The 23,136-nt window shown below is 40.9% G+C and overlaps 1 protein-coding gene across 5 annotated transcripts in view; it reads left to right on the forward strand.

The window, feature by feature from the left end:
• Window positions 1–23,136, forward strand: part of ATP11C (ATPase phospholipid transporting 11C (ATP11C blood group)) — a 122,778-nt gene that overhangs the window by 91,861 nt on the left and 7,781 nt on the right. The window contains exons 19-30 of one of the 5 annotated variants that reach the window (XM_075835891.1): window positions 2,539–2,802; window positions 4,174–4,342; window positions 4,624–4,726; window positions 7,456–7,601; window positions 8,057–8,116; window positions 9,035–9,162; window positions 10,580–10,715; window positions 15,662–15,727; window positions 16,031–16,134; window positions 16,401–16,554; window positions 20,960–21,061; window positions 22,369–22,405. In XM_075835891.1, coding sequence (XP_075692006.1) covers window positions 2,539–2,802; window positions 4,174–4,342; window positions 4,624–4,726; window positions 7,456–7,601; window positions 8,057–8,116; window positions 9,035–9,162; window positions 10,580–10,715; window positions 15,662–15,727; window positions 16,031–16,134; window positions 16,401–16,554; window positions 20,960–21,058 — 1,429 coding nt within the window. In that variant the 3' untranslated portion in view covers window positions 21,059–21,061; window positions 22,369–22,405. Of the gene's footprint in view, window positions 1–2,538; window positions 2,803–4,173; window positions 4,343–4,623; window positions 4,727–7,455; window positions 7,602–8,056; window positions 8,117–9,034; window positions 9,163–10,579; window positions 10,716–15,661; window positions 15,728–16,030; window positions 16,135–16,400; window positions 16,555–18,582; window positions 18,674–20,959; window positions 21,062–22,368; window positions 22,406–23,136 lie in introns of those variants that run through there. The other 4 variants (XM_075835893.1, XM_075835892.1, XM_075835890.1 and 1 more) reach the window with 4 other exon arrangements.

Here is a 23,136-nt window from a genome sequence, read left to right on the forward strand (position 1 = left end):
CAACACTGAAGGCTGCATCAAATGGACAATAAGTACAGTGCAGCAGACAGAGTAAGCCTCTGTTCACACTGCATTTGCAGTTCACTGTAAAATCTCCCACTGTATATGTTAAAGTATAGGGTAGAATGATGACATACATTTGCATACGCCACCATTTATTACACAGTATATACGTTTTATCCCGGGATGCCTTTGTATTGAAAGTGATGTTGACTTCACTTTCCAATACAGTTAACCTAAAAATGCAGTCTACGAATACATTCGATGTATACGTGGACTGCAAAATGCTGTTAGTTCGTTGTCTCTCATAACAGGGAAAATGACCTTGTGCAGGACTCGGCCCATAATCCGTGTATTCTAGGGTATTGTTGATCGCCCCTCCAGAGTAGCAGCGTGGCTCCTTAAAGGGAACCCGTCATTGAAATTAGGCTGCCATCTCTGAGGGCATCATGATGTGCTGACGGACATGCTGATTTCAGCAGTCCGTCACTTATTTGCTTAAGTGTACTAGTTTCTGAGAACTTGCTTGCAGAGCCTGGGCAGCCCTGTCCGAGATAAGTCTGGCGTATTCGTGAGCAGTCGCTAGCTCTACCCACTGATTACCCCCTCTTTTACTGTGCATAGGGAGACATCTGTCAATCGGTAGAGAGTGGGCGGAGCTAGCGGCATCTCATGATACGCCGGACTCCTCTGGCAGGGCTACCCGAGCTCTGTAGTTTTTAGAAACGGGTACACTTAGGTAAATAAGTAACAGACGGCTGAAATCCGCATGTTTGTCAGTACATTATGATGCCCTCAGTGAGGGCAGCATAATGTCAATGACGGGTTCCCTCTGAGATCCCACACGACTACAGTCTAATATAATCTTATTTTTGGCCAAGAAATTTAGAACAGGCAGTCTGTCAGTAAGGTCTATAATATAATATAACATATACCTAACAATATTCTGTTACCGTATTTGTAAAGGGATTTTGTACAATATAATGACTTCAATGTATTACCATAAACAATTTCTATTATGGCTTATTCAGACGAGCGTAAAACTCGTCGCTGTGCGTGAAAATCCCGCACAGCACACTGATCCATTCATTTCAATGGGGCCATTCACACATGCGTAGGTTTTCATGCAGCGTGTGTCCGTTGCGTAAAACTCACTGCATGTCCTATATTGGTGTGTTTCTCACACACCTATGCGCCCATTGAAATCAATGGGTGAGTGATTTGCGCATCAATTCCATTGAAAAATAAAAAAGATGTGCTTTGCGAGTGCGTGAAAAACACTCGCAAAGCACAGATGTAATAACGTGACGCAAGCGGACCAGCTTTACGCGTGTATTTCACATTCGTGTGAATGCAGCCAAAGTGTTAACTATTTTCATAACATCTGTGAATTCCAGCCAGAATATTCCCGCTGCCGGACTTGGGAATATTGCACAATGTAATTAATTGCACTTTGCAGCTACTGTATACTTCTCCATAATTATTAGAAAATATTTTCCAAACTATCTTTGGAGGATTAAACATTTCTGCAGCTGCTGCTCCCCCCCCCCCCCCCCCCAACTACACCATTGCAGACTACTGTATACTGCAGATGGCAGTCTGTAGTTAGTGGGCAGCCAGGGTCATTTTAATTTTGTTTTAACTTGTCCAGTAAATAAAGTAATCTGTAAACTAATCTTTATCGCTGTAAAATTAAGTTTTGTGGCTTTCTAATACACTTGGCGTTTCAATTCCTCTCTGATTTCAAGATCTCTGCTTGCTTTATGTGAATTTGTCTAATTCTTCTCACAACAGATTGTCTGCTACAATGTGTCCAGTTTATGCAACCCTCTGCAAGCTATACTGCCTACACTCCACACTGGTAGCTCTTCCCTTCACTGATGCGTGCAAAGAAAGAGTTGTGCTGCGGATGTATTTAACTCACAAAAGATTGCCTTAAAGGGGTTGTGAAGTCATAAGAGAGTGATGGCCTAATCTTAAAGTAAGCCATCAATATCCAATCAGTCGAGGTCCGACTCCCGGCAACCCCACCGATCGGCTGTTTTGAAGTGGCCGCAGCACTCGTACCTGTGCTTCTTCCTCTTCACTCATCTGCTCGTACTGTGAATCGCCGACACCCTTGTAGTGGCAGTTCACAGTATTACAGCCTTCGCCCATCCACTTCAATGGGAGAAGGCTGTTGTACTGTGAATTGCGACCATCATGTGTCGGAGATTTACAGTACAGAGCGGTGACAGGAATGAAGGGAAAGCAGCACTCGTACGAGCGCGGGGCTTATTTAAAGCAGCTGATCGGCGGGGGTGCCAGGAGTCGCACCTGACCAATCAGATATTGATGGCCTATCCTGAGGATAGACCATCAATTTCTGATGACTGAGCAACCCCTTTAACAGGATACCATTGTAGCAAACCCTTAGCTGTGATATGTTGGGTCGGTATGGGCTTTCAGCCTCAGGAGAAATGCAGCTCTTGTTAATATCCAATTGCTTCAATTCCATTCCATAAATTAAAGATTTGTATTTCGTAATGTTTTTGATAGGCTACAGGAAGAAGCTGCAGAAACCATTGAGGCCCTCCATGCAGCGGGCATGAAGGTTTGGGTGCTAACTGGCGATAAAATGGAGACTGCAAAGTCCACATGTTATGCCTGTAGATTGTTTCAGAATACCACGGAACTGCTGGAACTGACCACCAAAAACCTGGAAGAATGTGAAAGAAAAGAGGAGCGCTTACAAGAGCTGCTCCGAGAGTATCAACGAAAGCTGCTGCAAGAAGCACCCAAAATAAAAGGGAGCGTGGAAAGGTAATACTTGTGAAATGGTGTATTTTGGTTTTATAATGTTATGGTTTTTTTAGGGGAGAAATTGTATATTTAAAGGACAACATAAAAATAAAGAATCCGATTTTAAGACACGCAGGTCTGCCCATCTATATAACTAAAAATGATTGGGTTTCCGCTTCTATAGGAGCTGTACGAACAGCTATTCTCTAGTGAGTAAATCTACTCAGAGTAGCTGAATAAAATATCCAACAGAATAGGAAAACTCACTTTTTGCTTTCTCCTTTTTTAAGTAGAAAATCTTTAAAGAAAACCTTTCACCTGCCCATACATGTGCAGCATGTAATGGTCAGGGCTGCACAAACCCTATTTTAATATAATTTTTTTTCCTAATTTCCTCCGTTATTTAGATATCAGTGCCGTTCTATTTGGTGTCCGATATGCAAATAACCCCCTGAACTGTCAATGTGGCGTGTAATTAGCAAGGGGGCGTGTAACATCGCTGTGACACTGTCCAATCAGATACGGACAGTGCCACAGCAAGAGCTGGAGAGAGGAGAGCGCACGCTCTCGCTCTTCAGCTCTCGGCATACTGTGTCTTGTTGTCCTAATATGCCTTGTATACAGAGAGCTGAAGAGTGAGGGCGTGCGCGCACTCTCCTCTCTCCAGCTCTTGCTGTGGCACTGTCCGTATCTCATTGGACCGTGTCACAGCTATATTACATGCCGCATTGACCGTTCAGAGGGTTATTAATTAAATATCGGCGCCAAATATAACGGCACTGATATCTAAATAACGGGGGAGATTAGGAAAAAAAATTATAGTGAGACAGGGTTTGTGCAGCGCTGCCCATTACATGCTGCTCATGTATGGGCAGGTGAAGTGAATTTTATTTTTCGATTTTATCTTCATAGCTGAAGGAGCTTCATTTTTCTGATACAGCTCTCCTTATCCACTGCAAAAGCTTTGGAGTTAAATAATACAATTCTGGCTGCCATCTTCTGTGGTAAGACAATAATAAAACCGTATGTAGCCAGCTTCTAAGCTCCCCCTAGTGGTGCCTGATGGCAGCCAAAATGTTATCATTTATCTCTATAGCTATGCAATGTATTTGGAGCTCTATCAGATCAAAACAGCGCTCCGACCCCTAGATATAATAAGATAGATTTAAGAAATTAACCTTTAATTTTGGATCTATTTAGATGCAAAAAAAATAAAATAGTGTTCAATGGTTGACATTCACGATCTCTTCCAAGTATACCCAGTGTTGGCGGCCGTTTTGTGGGCTGCACAGAAATGTGTTGATGTAGTAAAGAAAAGTGTAGTGTACATAAGTTATGTGGAATGTATTTAACATTGCATGTATCATATGAGTCAACTTCTCTCTGTTTCAGAAGCTGGACAGGAAACCAAGACTATGGGCTGATAGTTGACGGTTCCACACTGGCTCTTATATTAAGTCCCAACTGCAGCTCCAGTTATTATAAAAACATATTTCTTCAGATTTGTCAGAAATGTTCAGCGGTTTTATGTTGTCGCATGGCGCCATTGCAGAAAGCACAGGTGTGTATATATCATATACCATAAAATTATAGCTCTGTGTGTATATACATACACACACATATATGTATATATATATCCATATAGATATATATACAGAAGTGACGCAACGCTACAATATTGTGTAAACATTGCTTGTTTTAACAGACTGGTTAGACATTTCTAAAGCTACTTTCAGTAATGTTAAAAAATTAAAAAAAGTTTGTAACGTGGTTTATTGTTAATCGTTTCAATGTCGGCCTAAAAAATAAATAATAAAAAAAAAAAAATATGCTTTTTTGCAGATTGTTAAAATGGTGAAAAATAGTAAAGGAAACCCAATCACATTATCTGTGGGAGATGGAGCTAATGATGTTAGCATGATACTGGAAGCACACGTCGGGATAGGTACACAATATCTTATTTCTACAGCTGCCAGTGTGTCTTTATTTATATATATATATATATATGTGTGTGTGTGTATATATATATAGTGTGTTTATATATGTATACACATACAATATAATATATAATTGTATTTTGAGAATTCTTAACATTAAAAGGAACGTATCATGTCTTTAATTTCTTTTAAGTATGGAGAAGAGTAATTGTATTTGTTTTTTTTTTGTTTTTTAAGTGTAGCTATTTATTTATTTAAATTTAAAACTTTCCTGTGGGCGGATATATTGGAGACACACCCTAAATTCGTGGTCTCCAGGAAGTGATTGGGATACAATCCCCAAGCCAGGGAGTGATGGGTGATATGTTTACAGTGCCTGACCTGGTTAAATAGTGTTGCTATCCTGCCTTATTTAGGCCTCCCGCAGTAGAAAAGGTCTGTTGTTCACTCCCTCGCCCTCTGCTAACCCTGTCCCAGTCTACACAGCACAGCAGACAAGTCTATTATTTGTGCTCTAGCGGCCAGTGGGAAAACTAGAATATTACAGTAGTTTCATATGAATAGTTGTTTTTATTATTTCTTAATGCAATCTATAAAATGTCCAATAAAAACGTTTTATGTAATTTTCTGTTGATACTTTCCCTTTGAAGCCTACCACTTTTTACTTCATTATATATCTCACTAAAAATCTTTCTAAGCCCCCATTCACACGGCAGGGTTTCCCGGCCGGGTGCCGGCCGTTCATAAATCGGCCGGCACCCGGCTGCATTAGGAATAATAGACCCCTAATGGGGCTATTCACACAACCGATTTTTTGACGGCCGGGAAAACCGGCCGTCAAAAAATAGGACATGCTCTATTTTCGCCCGGGTACCCGGCCGCCCGGCTCCAATAGAAGTCTATGGGGCCGGGTAATACACGGCCATCACCGGGATATGTCCCAAGTGATGGCCGGCTTTTCCGGAGCTTGCGCTCTATCTCCTCCTCCTCACAGCGCAGAGTGCATGTGAGGAGGAGGAGTTGATGCCATTCTGACGAATGGCTGTGCGCTGTACACTGTGTGGCAGGGCCGGGGTGTACAGCAGGTGGAAGGGAGCGCTGCGCTGGCTCCCTTCCCCTGCTTGAAAAGCACCCTGGCCCGGCGACACCTTCGATGGCGCCGCTAGCAGCTGCTGCTGCTGCGGCTGCTACTACTGTAGCAACGCCACTATAGCAGAGCGGGGAGGTATCTCCCCGCTCTGCTATGTGCTAGCCGCACTTTAGCTCCTTGAAGGAGCGGAATCCTCGTGTTTTCGGGGATTCCGCTCCTGGACAGAGCGCTTGATGTCTCTGTCCATATCTGGGCAGTGACATCAGGGGTAACTCCTGAAGCGGAATCCCCGAACACATGGGGATTCCCCTTCAGGAGTTGCCGCTGATGTCACTGTCAAGATCTGCCCGGCACGGACGCAAAACTTAATGCAAACCGGCCGGGCAAAATGGCCGATTTTACCGGCCGACACTCGGGCTCGGGAACGACCCGGTCGTGTGAATCCCGCCTAAACCTAGCAAGAATGCACCTTGTTCCTGCTCTTCTCTTCCGTTGTCTTGATTGTTTCATTACTGGATTTCTTATGCAATACAATCCACTTCCTGAGAAGAAGAGAGATTTAATATATACACCTGCCTGGCAGTTTGCGTTTCCTATGACCACATCAGCGGATGTAGCTACATGTACTCAATTGGTAGTCACCCAGAAAGGAAGTGAAGTGTTTGCTAGACAACTCGACTTAACACTCCTTGCTGAATATATCATGAGAGGACTTTGTGTGCATTTTTTGTTCAAATCTCTGTACTTGTTTGTAATGAACCATATTTATTTTTTCTTTTGACTGTTAACCACTAGTATTATCCTAATCTTGGTTCAAATCATTTGAGTTTTAAAAGCGCATAGCATATCCCATCTAGCTGTTTCTTAGTTATTTCTGATCCTGAAAAAGCTTTGTCATCACCAATATGACCATCACTACAACGGTCACAAGATCGCCCCAATCCTTTATCAGTGCTTGAAGGGGTTTTAACACAATTAACATTTATCACCTATCCAGCGGGTAAGTGATAACGTGTGAAAGCTGAGGGGCCCCACCACTGGAAACTGGAAGATCGCAGTGAGAAGCCTTTTGAATAGAGCAGCGGTCTATGGGGCTAACCGAGACAGTCAAGCGCTGCACTCGGCTGTTTCCATCAGTCTCAGACTCTGCATGCAGCAGCAGCTCACATGCACAACCACCGCTCCATTCAAAAACCTACGCACTTTGATCACGCAGTGAAGAGGAATGGGGTCGGATCCCCCGTTCTAGAGGTCGGTAGGAGTCCCAGCGATCATACATTTATCACCTATATTGTGGATGGGTGATGAATGTTAATTGTGGGAAAACCCCATTAAAGGGGTCACCTGAGGTTAGAAAAAAAAAAAGTCTACTTTTTTCCTTATTCTGGTCTTTGATACCTATTTTGTTTTGCAGCTCAGCCCCATTCATCTCGTCTTATACAAGTCCTTTAATTGGGGAGATTTTCCCGTTGGAACTTCTAAAAGTGACAATACCTCTGAAAACTGTAATGGCAGCAATAATGATTGTCACATAGATTTGCAGGCTTGCTCAAGGGTCTATATTTATTGCCCTTTTCTGATTTAAAGGGAAATGGCTTTTTAGTTTGCTTTCCTGAAATTTAGCACTAATCGGTTACTTACTTCCAGGCATTAAAGGAAAAGAAGGTCGCCAAGCAGCGAGAAACAGCGACTATGCCGTGCCAAAATTCAAGCACTTAAGAAAACTTATTTTAGCACACGGCCATTTGTACTATGTCAGGATAGCGCACCTTGTACAGTATTTCTTTTATAAGGTAAGAGCTTCATATCATACCTATTCAGTAAATTCAAGGAAAACCAAACATTATACATTCCGGTTATGCGCAGATCATCCAAAGAACAGGGATTTTTCTCCATAAAATAACAACAATCTATTTTAATTACGTTTGCTTCATTCTACTGTAACTTTTCTAGAAATGCGCTAGCGTAGCCTGAATCTGCAATTGATTGCATAGTTTTCTTTGGTAGACGTTGACTTCTCTTACCTGTTCCATTGTAAGTTCTACTGAAGAGACGGGAGGTGCATTGGTGCATGTGCTTATAACTGTGTAAGGGTATTGGGTAGGATTCCTGTATATTATATATAAGACCTTCTTATTCGAACAATGGTTGAGCTTCATATTACTAGCCTCACCGTTCTATTTTACAGTTACGGTCATAGATCATCACCAATACTGTTGTTTCATTTCTTTTTGCTTTTTCTTTATAGAACCTGTGTTTCATCCTGCCACAGTTTTTATACCAGTTCTTTTGTGGGTTTTCACAACAGGTATGCATTCGCTTCTCCTCCTAAAAGTATATATGGAAGAATTCTTGATCTTGATAAGATTCAGTGTAGGAACCAACTGTTACGGAAATTACTCTGTACACGAAGGGTGAGAGTAGCCGTAGGGTGTGATTATAGTTAACCAGGGTTTGCACTGCGTGATTTGTATTGGTTTGGGTTTACTCTGATGTGGGCGTTTTCTGCAGCATTCATGTACCATCTAAAGATGGTAAGGCGTCAAAGCAAACCTGTCACTGGAGAATAAAGTTTCTGAGTTATTTCTAGACCGGCAGCAGCATCAAAGATTTCCAAGATTTTCCTTACCAAAGCTGTTCTCCCTCCTTGAAGCCAAAGGCCAGCCATACACACATCATAGATGTCGGCTGAACGCTCATTCGGCTGACCGCTATCTCTCCTGAAGCTCCCATAATAGTGTGCTTGCCTCCACCCAGCGTGCATGTTTACCTAAAAGGGGGAGGGGAATAAGTGGCTGACGTCACTTCTGGCAGCGCTTTATCTCCCAGTAGAACAAAGAATCCTTTCCCTGACTTTGGGGGACTGTCAGACTGTTGAGTCTGGACAGCTTTAACCTTAAGTGTAAAACCATCTTTGTTCCGATCTGCCTTATCCGTACCCCCCCCCCCCCCCCCCACCATGTTGCACTCGTTGGTTCAGAAAGTTACGATTTTGGGAGTTTTGTAAAATCCTCATATTGTACCACTACATAAGCAATCCCTGAAGGTTAAAGTTTTCATTCCTTGACTAATGAGCTTGTTAGAGTTAGTCAGTTTTTAGCTTAGAGAAGTAAAATAAGTCAGTGGATAATAGTTGTAAAATAATATATGGGTTATGGGAATCATCTGGTGTATAATAAGTTGCACAAATATAAAATAAAATCTGTCTATTTCCTCTTTGTTGTAGCCACTTTATGATGCTGCATATTTGACCATGTACAACATCTGCTTTACCTCTCTTCCGATCCTGGCTTATAGTCTGTTGGAACAACGCATCAGCATTGAAACGCTAATAGCAAATCCAAAGTTATATATGTAAGTATAAACCCCCACTTGTTAAACTATCTAAACTGTCCTTCCACCTAGGGACAAAGTTTATACTTACCATTCTGACCCTGATGTGACATTTACACATGTTCATTTGGATGGCCCCTCCATTCTGGTATAAAGCTGATCATAGGGTTTCCTGCAGCAGTAAGTTAGCTGGCGATAAAACCGGATAGGGGATACCAGAGAACCTACTGTTAAAGTGTAACTAAACTTTTCAGAAACTTTAACATGTCATAGTGAAATGTCAGAAGTTTTAATGGGAGACCCCCCACGATGTCTCTAAAAAAAAAAAAAAAAAAAAAGCCGCAGAAGTGCTCGGGTTAGTGCTGTGCCACTTAGTTTCTGATCGACTTTCCTCGGAGCGGTGTACGGGCTTAATAGAAAGTCTAGGAGTCCATACTCCACTCGCTCTGCTTTCGGAGGAAATCCGATCAGAAATGAACCGGCACGGCGCTCACCAGAGCACTTCTGCCACTTCGTTTTAGCGATCGGTGGGGGTCTCAGTGCTCAGACCCCCACCAATCAAAACTTCTGACATGTCTAAAGTTTTAATAAAGTTTAGTTACCCTTTAAGTACACATTTCCATTTCCATAACACTGCAGGGAAAATAGAGCATTACCTATAATCCATCAAAAGCAATGTGTAAATACTGCACATATGTTGTCGATCCTCCAGTTCTAAATCTTCTTTTGCAGCAGCTTTTTCTGCTGTGGCTAGTAATGGCAACCACTTCTTGAAGGTTATATTTTCAGAAATGGTCTGTTATTAATTGAAAGTCTTCCGACCATTGGTGAGAAGAAAAGCTAATGCTTGGAACCCATGTATCATCTTAGACTCATCTTAGACTTGCAGCGAGTAAAAAAATATATATATATATTTTTCAGAAGATAAAGCGGATCTGTCATATATGCTGCCCTATTTACAGACTACATATGATAATGACATGTCCAAGGAGCGATTATGCCAAACAGCACAAGAAAACATTGTGGCCTTTATGAATCATCGCTGAGAAGAAAGAATAAACCGACTCCTTTTAATATCCTGCCCTTAAATTGGGAGCACTTCTTAATGACAGATCTGCTTGAAAGGATACGTGATCTAGTAATTCCACAGTCCTACCCAAATGCAATTTTCACTACTTGGCGTAATTATCCCATAATTATGTCATTATTAAGGATGCTGGAACACATCAGAACAACCGCGTGTGATAAAACATTATATAATATCAAAAAGCACAAATTTACCATAAAGCAAATTACAAATAATATAATAATAAGTGCTGGGTATAGAGCAGAATATGCTTGGTTTCTATAGGATTTGCAGGTCTCGGTGTGCCTTTCCACACACTTCATGTCTGTTTACTTCGGTGTATGGCTAATACTTATTTTATCACGCTTGCAGGAGGATATCTGATAACGCAATGCTGCAGTGGTTGCCTTTCCTATACTGGACTGCACTGGGAGCTTTTGAAGGACTAGTACTTTTCTTTGGAGTTTATTTCCTATTCCAGAATCCCTCTTTGGAAGGCAATGGTCTGGTATGGATATTTTGTCCTTTATCAACTTTTCCATAAATTCTGTTATAATGATTTTATTTATGCTTGATTCTAATCTTTTGCTTCTAGTTTTATTTATTTTTTTTCAACAGATAAATTCCCCTTCAATGTATCATTAGCGTATAATCAAATTGTCTAGATTATAAGGGATTGTCTATGGTTTGACAACCCCCTTTAATGTTATCCCCGCTAAGCTGATGGCCTCCGTACTTTATTGGTGGCATCTTCATAACTTTTACATGACTACAGTTGCATTTATGTTCTAATATGTACTTAACGGGGTTGTCCCATCAGGACAACACCTGGCCATATGCCGTATAGATGAGCATATAGACATCCTAGAAGGACCCTGTCCTGAGACCACCTTCTGAGACAGAAGGAAGAGCTTAACAAGCAGCGGCTCTCACTCTTGTGGACTCGGGTTTGTAATCATTTATATCTTACCAAAAAGGCAGGGATGTGGTCTGTCCTCGATCTATTATCTTTTGTCTCCGTGTATATGATAGTGCGTGTAAATAATATACATTTCTCTTAAGTAATATACTTTTGACTTGGTATGAGATATAAAGTAGAGAAACTGTTGCATTGAAATAATTTTATTTATTGCATCCGGTTTTGTTGGGTTTTTGGTATTTTTTTTATTATCATGGTGACATTTTACATTTCACTTCCTTTTTAAATGTTCGCATCCAGATCATGAGAGCTTTTGGTAAGCACCTTTCTTAGACCTTGTACTGTTTAAAAATAGAATCTTAATAATGCATATATATTAGTCATTCGTAGATTACATCTGACCCAATGGCCACGGCAAAAGTGCAATGTACTAATGTTCTACCGATTACTGTGTATTTTCAACTTCATTTAGCGGAATGATGAAAATAGAAGAACATGTTTTTTGGTTTAAGGCTCTGCTCACATTAGGGTTAATTTGTTACTTTGTTTTTTTTAGGGTTTTTGACGGGACAAGTCTTTCAGCACTATTCTTACTGTAAAAAAAACAAAACACACCTATGACCCCATTTAACCCTAAAGGTTTCTCCGGGGTTTTCTGGTATCTGTTTGAAAATGGATCTGTCACAGTTCAGTTATTTATGCAGGAGCCATGATACTAGTGTGAACAGAGCATTTCAGTTGAGTGTATGAAAGTTTTCCCAAGTACGGTTAAATTGCGGGTGACTATGCAGCACTGCTGTACAAATTCATAAGTCTTTCAAAGTTTCTTATTTTCTTGCATGCTATGAAATAGCCCTTTTATTTATTTTTTTAATTATTTTTTTTCATTGCAAGTAAATTGATGCTGCGGCGTTATCCATAATTTTGACGGGTTTGGTGTTGAACGAAAAATATTTAGATTACCGTATTTTTCGGATTATAAGACACAGTTTTAGCAAGACTAAATCTTGCTAAAAAGTCCCTGCGTCTTATAGTCCACAGTCAAGGGACCCGGCTTCGCCGGGCGCCATGACCGCTTCATTACTTAACCCCCTTCCCGACCCATGACCTGCCAGCAGGTGTCCGCTTCTGACACGCTGCTCTAACGGCCAGGCACAGCAATTTCGCTGTTCCTGGCAGTTTAAAGGGCTTGTGCCATAAAACACATGTGTGATCGATGAAGAGAACGGGGACCGAAAGTTACCAAGAGCGCTGCATGAGAAGATGTGACTTCCGAGTTCTGTGTGTGGCAGCTTCATAGAGATCAATGGGATTCTTCTCTATGCAGCTGCGGAACAGATAAGACGGACACAGAACCCGGAAGTTCAGGGTTCTCATGTAGCGCTTTGGGTGACTCCGTCCCCTGTTCTCCTTATCGCTGGGAAACCCCCAGCGATCTCACATGTAGCCCCTATCCTGTGGATAGGGGGTAAATGTGTTTTATGGCAAACCCCTTTAACTAGTTAAATGTCATGGTCAATAGCGACCGCGGCATTTATAGGGGTTTTTCTATGAAGGACATCTGTGACACATCCACAGGTTATTCCAAAAAAATAAAATATTTGAAGCGGCACAAATCCCGATATCAGGAGCGGTGTCACGCTGTAAAATCAGACAAACCCAGTCTGATGAAATGTAATCCTCAGAAAAAGCGTGGTTGAACAGCAGCACACGTCTCCCAAATTTCAATCAATATATTCCTTTATTGGGCAAACATCCAGTAAAAAATGGCAACGTTTCGACCCGTGACCAGTGGAGGCTTGAGAAAGACCCTCCACTTGTCACGGGTCGAAACATTGCCATTTTTTACTGGATGTTTGACCAATAAAGGAATATATTGATTGAAATTTGAGAGACGTGTGGTGCTCTTCAACCATTCTTTTTCTGAGGATATCCACAGGATATGTCATAAATGTCAGATGCAGGTCCCAACTCTGTGACCCGCACTTCTCTCTAGAACGGGCCCCCTAAACCCCGTTCTAGCTTTCTGTGCTCTCCCAGCCACTTGATTACATGTGGAGTTACTGAAACGGCGTAACTCGCGGAGCTACACTGTTTCCATAACTCCTATAGAACTGAACAGTAGTTACGGAAACCGCGTAGCTCGCATGCTACGCTACTTCCGTAACTGTCATTCACTACTATGGGAGTTAGGGAAACCGCATACGCTGCTTCAGTTACTCCACATGTAGCCAAGTGGCCACTGGTTCAAGTCCCCTAGGGAAATTAATAAAATGTGTAAAAAAAATAAATGTTAGATACATTTTCAGGAGTGTAAAAAAAAAAGTTTTCCCATTTTTCCCCAAGCACAATGTAAAAAATACAATAATTTGGTATCGCTGTGTCCGTAAAAGTCTGATCTATTACAATATACCATTATTTAACTCGCACGGTGAGTTTAAAAATGTAAAACATCAAATTGTTTTTTGGTCACCTTAGTGCTTAAAATATGAAATAAAATAAAAAAGTGATAAAAAAAATCGTATGTACCAAAAAATGGTGCCAATAAAACTACAGCTCGTCCTGCAAAAAATAAGCCCTCACCGCTCAATCGATGAAAGAAATATAAAAAAAAATTTGGCTCTCAGAATGTGGTGAAACAGAAATAAATTCTTTTTTAACAAGTATTTTTTTTCCTATTCTCTGTGGTCTAAAACCTGGGTGTGTCTTATGGTCAGGTGCGTCTTATAGTCCGAAAAATACGGTACTTATTTTTCAAGTTGATAAATTGTTCAATTGACCAAATTAAAATATAAATTGTTGAACTTTAAAAATGTAAAAACATTTGTGAAGATAAATAAATGGTTCAGAGCTGCAATTTTTATTAAGATGTTTCTAAGACATCCGCTTGTCTGGAGATTTTTGAATTTCTCATTTCATACTATTTTAAATTTATAGTAAATAAGCGATAATAATACTAGGCTTTATTCACACTGCATTAGGTGTACACACTGGGGAAAATCTCCTGACGTGTATGCCGGAAGTACAGACTGGACGTATGCAACTTTATGCCTTACCACTGTACCTTCTATATTTTACATGGACTCCCATTATTGGGGGGGGAGGGGAAATTGTACTGTGGTGATTTTTTTTTTTACCGTGGGGAAAGTGTAGAGACTATGCTTTTTCAATATAGTTGCCAGACGTGTGCCAAAAGGACAATCTTTTGGTTTGCGTTGATTCCATTATAGACTATGGATGTATTTGAGCAAGTACACTGAACACAGTGAGAACATAGCCTTAATAATAAAATACACTTTGTTACAGACAGTTTAAAGGGAACCTGTCACCAGCATTTCACCTATTGAACTCTACTCGCCCCTCGTTGGCCGCGGCTGTGAAAAGTTAATTGCCGTTATCCCCTCTCCTAAACTCCTCCGACCGTAAATAATGGTCTGCAAACATTTTGCGCCTTTTATGGTAATAATACGGCAGTCTAGTTCGTTCCTCTTCTTATGCCTGCCCAGTGCTGAAAACCGGCCCACCCGGAATGCCGAAATCTCATCTTAGTGCGCATGGGCACGTCATGTATGGTTCGACACCCTTACCTGCTTAGTTCGAGCCTCAAATCTAGTTACTGTGCATGCGCCGCTATGGTTTCCTGTTGTGCGCACGCTCCAGAAAAGGACATCAATGCACAAACGTGGGATTTCGTGTGTGCTGGGCAGTGGCAGGAGCTGTCAATCAGAAGTAAGGAGGCGGGGTAAGCTCGGAAAGGCTTGAGGAATGAAGATATGACTCTTTTCAAATTAAGATATGACTCTTTTATGCTTATTAGCATACGGCACGGGAACACTAAAATACTAAAGGTACAGAGCCGACTTAGAAGATAATTATAAGTTACATAAAAATAATTTTTCACCCACTACCGCCATGTATTGCTGGTTTTAATATGTGTATGGTTAATACGGTTTTAATGTGTGAAACGCTGGTGACCAGTTCCATTTAAAGGGGTTATGGACATTGACGTCAGGGGATCCTCCAGGAGCGAATTCCCCAGCCAGAGTGTCGGCGCTCCTTTGCTCCTGTCACAGCGAGCTATGTATGGGGATGAGCGCTCGTTACTCCGATCACTCGTCCCCATACATTATTACCATGTCGGCAGTGCGTCTCCCTGTTTACACAAGGAGATGTGCTACTGACCACTATTATATTTCAATTTTTTAAAGCGATACGATCAGCAGATGATCACAGGGCAATTACGGCAACGTGCGTTATATGAACGATTGTCTGCCCGATAATTGCCCAGTGTAAAACCCCCTTAAGAGATCTACAGGTATTCTGGAGTCTAGATGAGCGCAATAACACCATTAACACCGAGAAGAACACACGGTTCAGGGAGTAACAAAACTCCTCTTCCTGGAGACGCCTTTACGCTTCTAAGTACATTTAGTGTAGCAGAGTGTTCGTGTTTTATTTGACCTTTTTTTTATAGGGCCACCAATGGCTGTTTTGTGTTGCTACACTTAGATAATGATTTCTGATGTCATTTTCAGGTATTTGGAAACTGGTCTTTTGGGACAATTGTGTTCACTACATTAGTGTTTACAGTCACATTAAAGGTAAGGTCATAATTTTCTTTATATGTTGTATATGTTTCTGTTGGATTTTTCTTGTAGTATCTAGGGTTTAGGGAAACTACAATTTCTTGGACCAGTAATGGGGGCAAATCGGATAGAACATGTTCTTGTACCAAGGTGATTTGAATGTATAAGTTCCTTATCAGAGCCCATGTTTATCTTGCCTCACTTTCCACTACATCAGCAATGTACCTACATACTATTCTTTATATGAAGACCTAAAATACTTCAACAATCTTCTACTGGTCAATGTGTTTTAATATAGTAATACGTATCTTTTTACAGTTGGCGTTAGATACTCGATACTGGACATGGATGAATCATTTGGTCATATGGGGCTCTTTGGCGTTTTATGTCATCTTCTCAATATTTTGGGGAGGAATCATTTGGTAAGTTGAAAACCAGCATTTATTTAAGAATAAATAGAATGAGTGGAAATACAGGTTATAGTACATTTATTGGTCAAGAAAAAAATGTAAACCAGTCAACATAGAGCCACTTGCATCCATGTAGGTTTATATTCGCCTAACCAGGTTACCCCACTGGCCCCATTTTATTGCTGCTTATTGTATAGCCAACTTTAATGAATGTGAATTGTCTTGTGATTTCATGGGTCTGCTCTTACATGTATGTCCGCTGTCTGGATCTCTTGTAGGCCATTCCTCAGACAGCAGCGAATGTACTTTGTGTTTTCTCACATGCTGACATCGGTGTCCGTTTGGCTTGCCATCATTCTGCTGATTTTTATAAGCCTCTATCCAGAAATATTGTTGATAGTTCTAAGAAATCTCAAGACGGCAGGCCAAAAGGTAAGATGAAGTGAATCTGTTGATGTAGTTACTGGTTGTTCATTCAACACATACGTTGATTACAGATTGTCAAATGATAACCAGTCTTCCCAGTTGTGTATTTTATTAGAAATGGGAATGTTTTGTTATAATTTTTCCTCTTTATTAGAAAAAAATGGCAGTTTATATAATCTGTGTTCGTTTTTCAGTTTTTCTTTTCCGTCACATGGATAGAAAACCCGAAAATGTGGAAATGCCGGATTAGTCACATGATTGACACTGACGGAACCCATTGATGTTAATGGGTTTTGCCAGATATTAGTCATGGATTTCATCATTTTACTGGAAAAAAATAGGGCAGCATTTTTTTAGTGGAATCTGCAATGGTGGCTCCCAATGGAGCCTCCTACGTGGGTTTGAGCACAGTACTAAAATATAATCGCCAATCTGATCACAGCTTTTCACAATCGGCGTGAAGTTAACGGGTTCACATCTTAAGACAAGTCTTGTTTATAAGCATCTCTTCAGATTATTTGCAGGTATTTGGGTGGTACCCGCATATTTCCACTTAAACTTTAACTATCAAAATAGTTATCAGGTAAGCTGGAACGTTAAAGCCAATTTGGGGGTTGTATTTATGTGGGAATGGCCCCCTTTAAAGACTTACCCTGTACACTAGAAGTGATAAGTACTGCTGCCACCCACCTGCTGTGGGCAAAATAAATAGCTCTGATTTAGCCATCAAACTTTATGGCCTTTATCCACCCTTGCAGCCAATTTTTTATTGTCTTGATTAAAAATATCCTGTTTTTGTTTCTAAAGCTCTTATGCAGACCTATGTGCTTCGAAGGTTACAGACCACTAACAAACTGTAGTCTGATGGTGCAGCTATGTTCCCTTTCATCGACCCCTTAATTCTTGCTACTATAAACTCGGTAGGTAAGCAAAAAGTAGGGGAGAGAGAGAATACAGTATGACTGCAGGAAAAGGCTATACAGGGTGTGTTTGCAGTCCGTTACCATGGAAATGCATAGTTCTGCATGAGACCCTGTTGACCGTTTTTTGGCGCTGACTTTGACGATGAAACTGTGTCGGAATCTGCACCAATAAACGGACGAAATTGCCCCCCATTGATTTTAATGGGAGGCAGAGGCGTTTTTTTCCTGGGCATCTTTTGGTCGCTTGCGGGAAAAAAAGCAGCCTGTTCTCTCGCCATGGTTTCCGCCTCTGACCTCCCACTGAAATCAATGGAAGGCAGAGAAAACCGTGGCACAAAAAGCGCAGGCAGTTCAGAATCTGCCTCAAAATTCCTGAAGTAATTCTGAGGCAGATTGTTTTCTGCCTGCAAAAAACTCTGAACAGAGCCTAAGGCTATATTCCGTTTGGAAGTTTGAGGCAGATTTTCCTCCCCCTGCACGCCGATTTTCGCTGTGTTTTTCGCCCGCGGCCATTGGGTGCTGCGGGCATAAAACGCCGCGAAATACGCTTTCTCTGCCTCCCATTGCAGTCAATGGGAGGTCAGAGGCGGAAACGCCTGAAGATAGGGCATGTCGCTTCTCTCTCCCGCGAGCGGGAGAAAACCGCCCCCGCCTCCCATTGAAATCGACGGGAGGCATTTTTGGGCTGTTTTTGACTAGCTTTTTGGCGCGGTTTCTGCGTCAAAAAACTCGTCAAAAAACTCAGTGTGAACTTAGCCTAAGATCTCTAGACACAAATCCATTAAACCTTTTTTTAATCAAGACTTAGTTAAAATAGGTTGCGATGGTGAATATACCCTTTAATTGCCAACTTTGTGGTAGATCAGGCTGCCCCACTTGTCACTTCCAGCATCGTTTTGCCTACAACCGGCTTGACTAACTGCAGAGCAGTATTGGTGTCCATTCCCTTAGGACTGTCGGTTTAATAAAGATCATGCTCTCTTCATGTGCTTCCCTTACTTTTTCCTTCTGTGTGTTACTGTATTTTACTCACTTTGTTACCTTTTACTATCTTGTCTTCCTTTTACCGATCCTGCTTCTCTCCCTGCCCCCTGTCTCTGCTTCGGACCAGGTAACAAAACACTTGCCTTCCTCAGGAACGTCCACTATCTTCATGCTTTCTCAAACCTCCAGCACTCACAGTTTCCCCTGGAGTGATTAAGGTGAATTTGCTTTGCTTACTACTTTCTTTTTCCTAACTATCTCCTAAAATGTTTTTAACGAGGTTTGTGCAACATTTCCTCGACTCCTTTATAATCATTTGCCCCTGAATGTATTGAAATAACTGTATATTGTATGTAATTAGTGTTTTAGATGTTATTTCAGTGCTACGCTTAAAAGCCATCCGTTACGGCGGCCACATGCGGAAAAAAACACGCTTGCATGCAGTTGGCAGTGTTTTCAATTAGATTAAGTAGACCGATGTTTTTGCCTGGTCTACTGCCATTTCACCCTTGAAACCTCGTGGCCATTAACAATCATGGTAATGGCCGCATGGTTTTGCAGGAAAAACTTTGGTGTTCTCAAAATTGTCTTCCAATTGACAAACGATTTGAAAAGCCACTCACTGCATGTGGGTTTAGTCTTGCCTGTATGCGGCTGCCACTACATGGGAACGTACCCTTATAGCATATTGACAAGGGCACACTCGCTGCTTCTGTAACTTTTATTTACTTTGCTGTAGAGTGATCTTGTATGTATGGCCAATTCTCTGCCAAGAACAGGGACATGGCACTCTCGTTCTTGGGATTCAAGCATGCCCAAGCAGTTAGATCCCCACCGAGGTGGAAAAAAAAGGTTTTAACTCTTTGGAGTATATATATCAGTTGTGCAAAGGCTAATATCTTATTTATCGTTTTTCTGCATTTACTAGTTATTCTGTTGAATTGTTTTATCTTGACTGTTTCATTGATAAATTCAGAGGTTGCTGGACTTCATTTAAATTTACTACGGCCATTATTTTTACACCTGCACAGGCTTTTATCTGCCCCTACTCAATATGAGGCAGGATGAAAGCATTGATGGAGTAGCATTTACTGTAATCATTTAAGACCTAGACTTTTATTTTACTTTAGTTTGCTACTTTACTTAAATTCTCATAAAAAGCAAGTTTCTAACATGCACCCTGTCCCAATTCTTCCTCCTAGCACTGACCACAAGGTTGTGCAGATGTAAGAGATCACACCATAGAAGTCTTGTCCGGTATGTCCTCTAATATTTACAGAAGCACCTGTGTGATGGGAATAAAAGCTACTGCACATGGTTAGGACTCCTTTATTCCCTGGATGAGACTTACAGGACGTGCTTTTATCTGCAACTCTTCTTCCCTGTGAGCCCCCCGGCCAGAGTGGGGAGGCAGAATCAGGACAAAGGTGCAGATTATAAATGTGATAAAATTACTTTGTAATTCAAATAAAAATTGGGACGGAGCACTTCATAAGTTTTAAACCGTAAAACATTAAGGCTTTAATCTGTTTAAAAAATGGGCATTTAATATATGGCCGTAAAGGATGAAAGCAAAGTGTGCCCACTAAACTCAAGGCACTGCACATTTCTGTCTAATCATTAGAATTATTAGTTGTGCAGCGTAATGTCCAGGAATACTCTACTATCTCCTTGAACTTTTATTTTACATTGTACTTACCAGTTCAGTATGCAAGGTAAGCAGTGTTGCAGCCCCCTAAACTGCAGTTCAGTGGGTGATCCTAATTATAAATAAAAAACATCTATTTAGTATGCCAATGATACATGTGAGAAGATCACATGCATCATTGATGGTAAAATCTGTGATCTAGGAACTCCACTGCTTCGAGAACAAAAGGTCTCTAGAAAGTTTGACCTTTAACACTGCTCAGAGATTTGTTACTGAACATCTGAGACATTATCCTAAGCTTAAGCTGGCATTAGATAAATGCCAGCCAAACCACCCTGATTTCAGTGGGATTGACTAACTATCTAAAGACTATTGGGGGGTCTCCCTTCTCACCCTTATGGGCAGATGTCCGGAGAAAGAAAGATCGGCATGTTGGATTTCGACATGCCCACTCCTTTGTTCCCGCAGGAAATAAGATAGACCCCTCCAGAGACTTATTTCTCGCTCTCGACTGAAAGCAGCCTAGTATGCGGAGTATGCGTATGGTGCAGTAGGGAGGCATAGCTGTTGGCCGAACAAGCGTGCAGCCGACATGTGCCTGATTGGACCACTTTAGACTTCTTTGATCTGTGTAAAATGGGTCCGAGTCCTTTTTATTCTGAAAATCAGTTGTGGTCCGAGACCAATATGATCTTCTCACATGTATGTATGACATCACAAAATTAATTTCACTGTATATATTAAGTCATTATATTTATTAAGTAAACATAAATGACATCCATAATCCACTTACGTTTTATCATTTATAGTCTACAGCATGTTCATTCTTCATTTATGTTGTTTATCACTATTTTAGAAGAAAGTGTGCACCAAAACAGGTGGTTCAGAGTCTACCCGGTCGACTGTAAGACCTCTACTTTTAAGAACATTCTCAGATGAGTCTAATGTTTTATAAGAGGTACATTCTCCTAATCCAAATTATACGATGAAACCAATCAACTCTAATCTGCTTCAAACTCTCTGATTGATGCTTAAATTTGGGATTGTGGTACGGCTTCCGAATAATCGCAATGATGAATAAGTATCAGTTTTTGTTTCTTGACATAATTGGATCGGATGTGTTATTTTTATGGTGTAAAAGGCAGTTTCTACCCAAAATGTAAGCGTACATGGGTCCATGTAATATGGGATTAAAACACATTGCTTTTGGCTTTGTTCCCATCGATAACTAGAATCTTCCAGCATAAAAATGCAATTATTTTGGAAACGGATTCCAATTGTGTAAGTAAACCTAAAACTGATGTATTCTATTGTGGAAAAAGCTAAAGGAAAGCAATGATTTCACCTTAAAAATATTTTGGTGACAAATGGCTTTTCTGTGATTTAATGACTAAGCCAAGATGTAATACAACTCTCTGTTAATAGTGGCATCGGTTAGGTCTGATCAGATATACATGGAGGTGTAACTATTTATTCAGTTTTATGGAATTACATTATTAGCAGTTCTCTTTTAGGTTCCAGTAATGGCGCCTATATTCTAGGAATAGGGGGAGCAGAGGGGTTTGAGCGATGTGCATTCACAAAATACAGGCTGCTACATTAAAGAACTGTATTCTGCTGGCTGGCAGATTTAGAATTCCCTGTGTGTACTCATCACTCATAAGTGGAGCAGTATGGGTAGTAGATGCAGATTAGAGAAGTGATATAAATGTGGTTTCCCCCCAAAAATGTAAGTGACTTAAATGGGGGATCTAAATTTTAGTTCAAATTAAAGGGGTTCCCTCTCCCCTTCAAATAAGCACATTGTGCCCCAAATGTGCGGTTTAATTGAAGTTTATTTCCTCAAAATCGCAGCAGAAACTGCAATATTTTGCTGCAATTTTACAGTAAAGGTTGGTTATATGAGCGCACTGTGAATATACTCTAATTGTTCAATGTCATCTGTGTTCTGCCGTATTTGCTGGTTGCAGCTCTGATGTCAGTAAGTGGCTGGACGGTCACATAACCAGGTATGATATGTCATCGTGGGGCCAGAGCATGAATGGTGCAGAAACGGTATGGAATTTAAACTGTGGTATAATAACATTTGGGGCACAGTGGGCATTATTGTTAATGGTCAGGAAACCCCTGTGAAGAGTTTAAAATTTCACGTATTACATCTTGTAAATATGACTAGTAAATCATTAGTTGATTACATGATGATTACATGTTTTCGCTGCAATGTACATTTTTTGATTATTAACATCTTTTATTCCTTTATTAAAGCTTTAGATGAGTTAATCCAGTGCCTGTCTATAGCGGTAACTGTAATGCATGGTGTAAATGACAGATTTGTGTTAAAGAACTGCATCAGGGCAAACATTTTTGGTTTTAAAGATCATCTAGGATTAAAGGGTATGTGAAATATTGACTCTTTTTTTTTTTTTTTTTTTTTTTTTTTTTTTTTTTTGGAGAAAACGCTTCCCATTGATTTCAGTGGGAGGCGGTTTTTTCCCACGAGCGGAAAAAAAACGCTGTGAGAAAAGGAAGACTCATGCCCTGTCTTCAGGCGTTACCGTCTCTGACCTCCCCTTGACCTCAATCGGAGGCAGAGAAAGCGTTTTTTGCCCGCGTCGCTCAGTGGCCGCGGCCAAAAAAACGTGGCAAAGAGTGCAGGCAGGTCAAAATCTTCCTACAGGAATTTTGAGGCTGATTTTTCCACCTGCAAAAAACTCTGTGTGAACTAGTCCTTAAAGAGGCTCTGTCACCACATTATAAGTGCCCTATCTCCTACATAAGGAGATGGGCGCTATAATGTAGGTGACAGCAGTGCTTTTTATTTAGAAAAACAATCCATTTTCACCACGTTAGGAGCGATTTTAGATTTATGCTAATGACGTTCTTAATGTCCATCTGGGCGTGTTTTTACTTCAGACCAAGTGGCCGTTGTGGAGAGCAGACGCTGACCAATCAGTGACCAATCCGCGTCATTCACTTCTCTCCATTCATTTACTCAGCGCATAGGGATCCTGCTAGATCAGTATGTGCTGTCTT

The sequence above is a fragment of the Rhinoderma darwinii genome, chromosome 8, assembly GCF_050947455.1.
Source record: "Rhinoderma darwinii isolate aRhiDar2 chromosome 8, aRhiDar2.hap1, whole genome shotgun sequence".
Classification (NCBI taxonomy): Eukaryota; Metazoa; Chordata; class Amphibia; order Anura; family Rhinodermatidae; genus Rhinoderma; species Rhinoderma darwinii.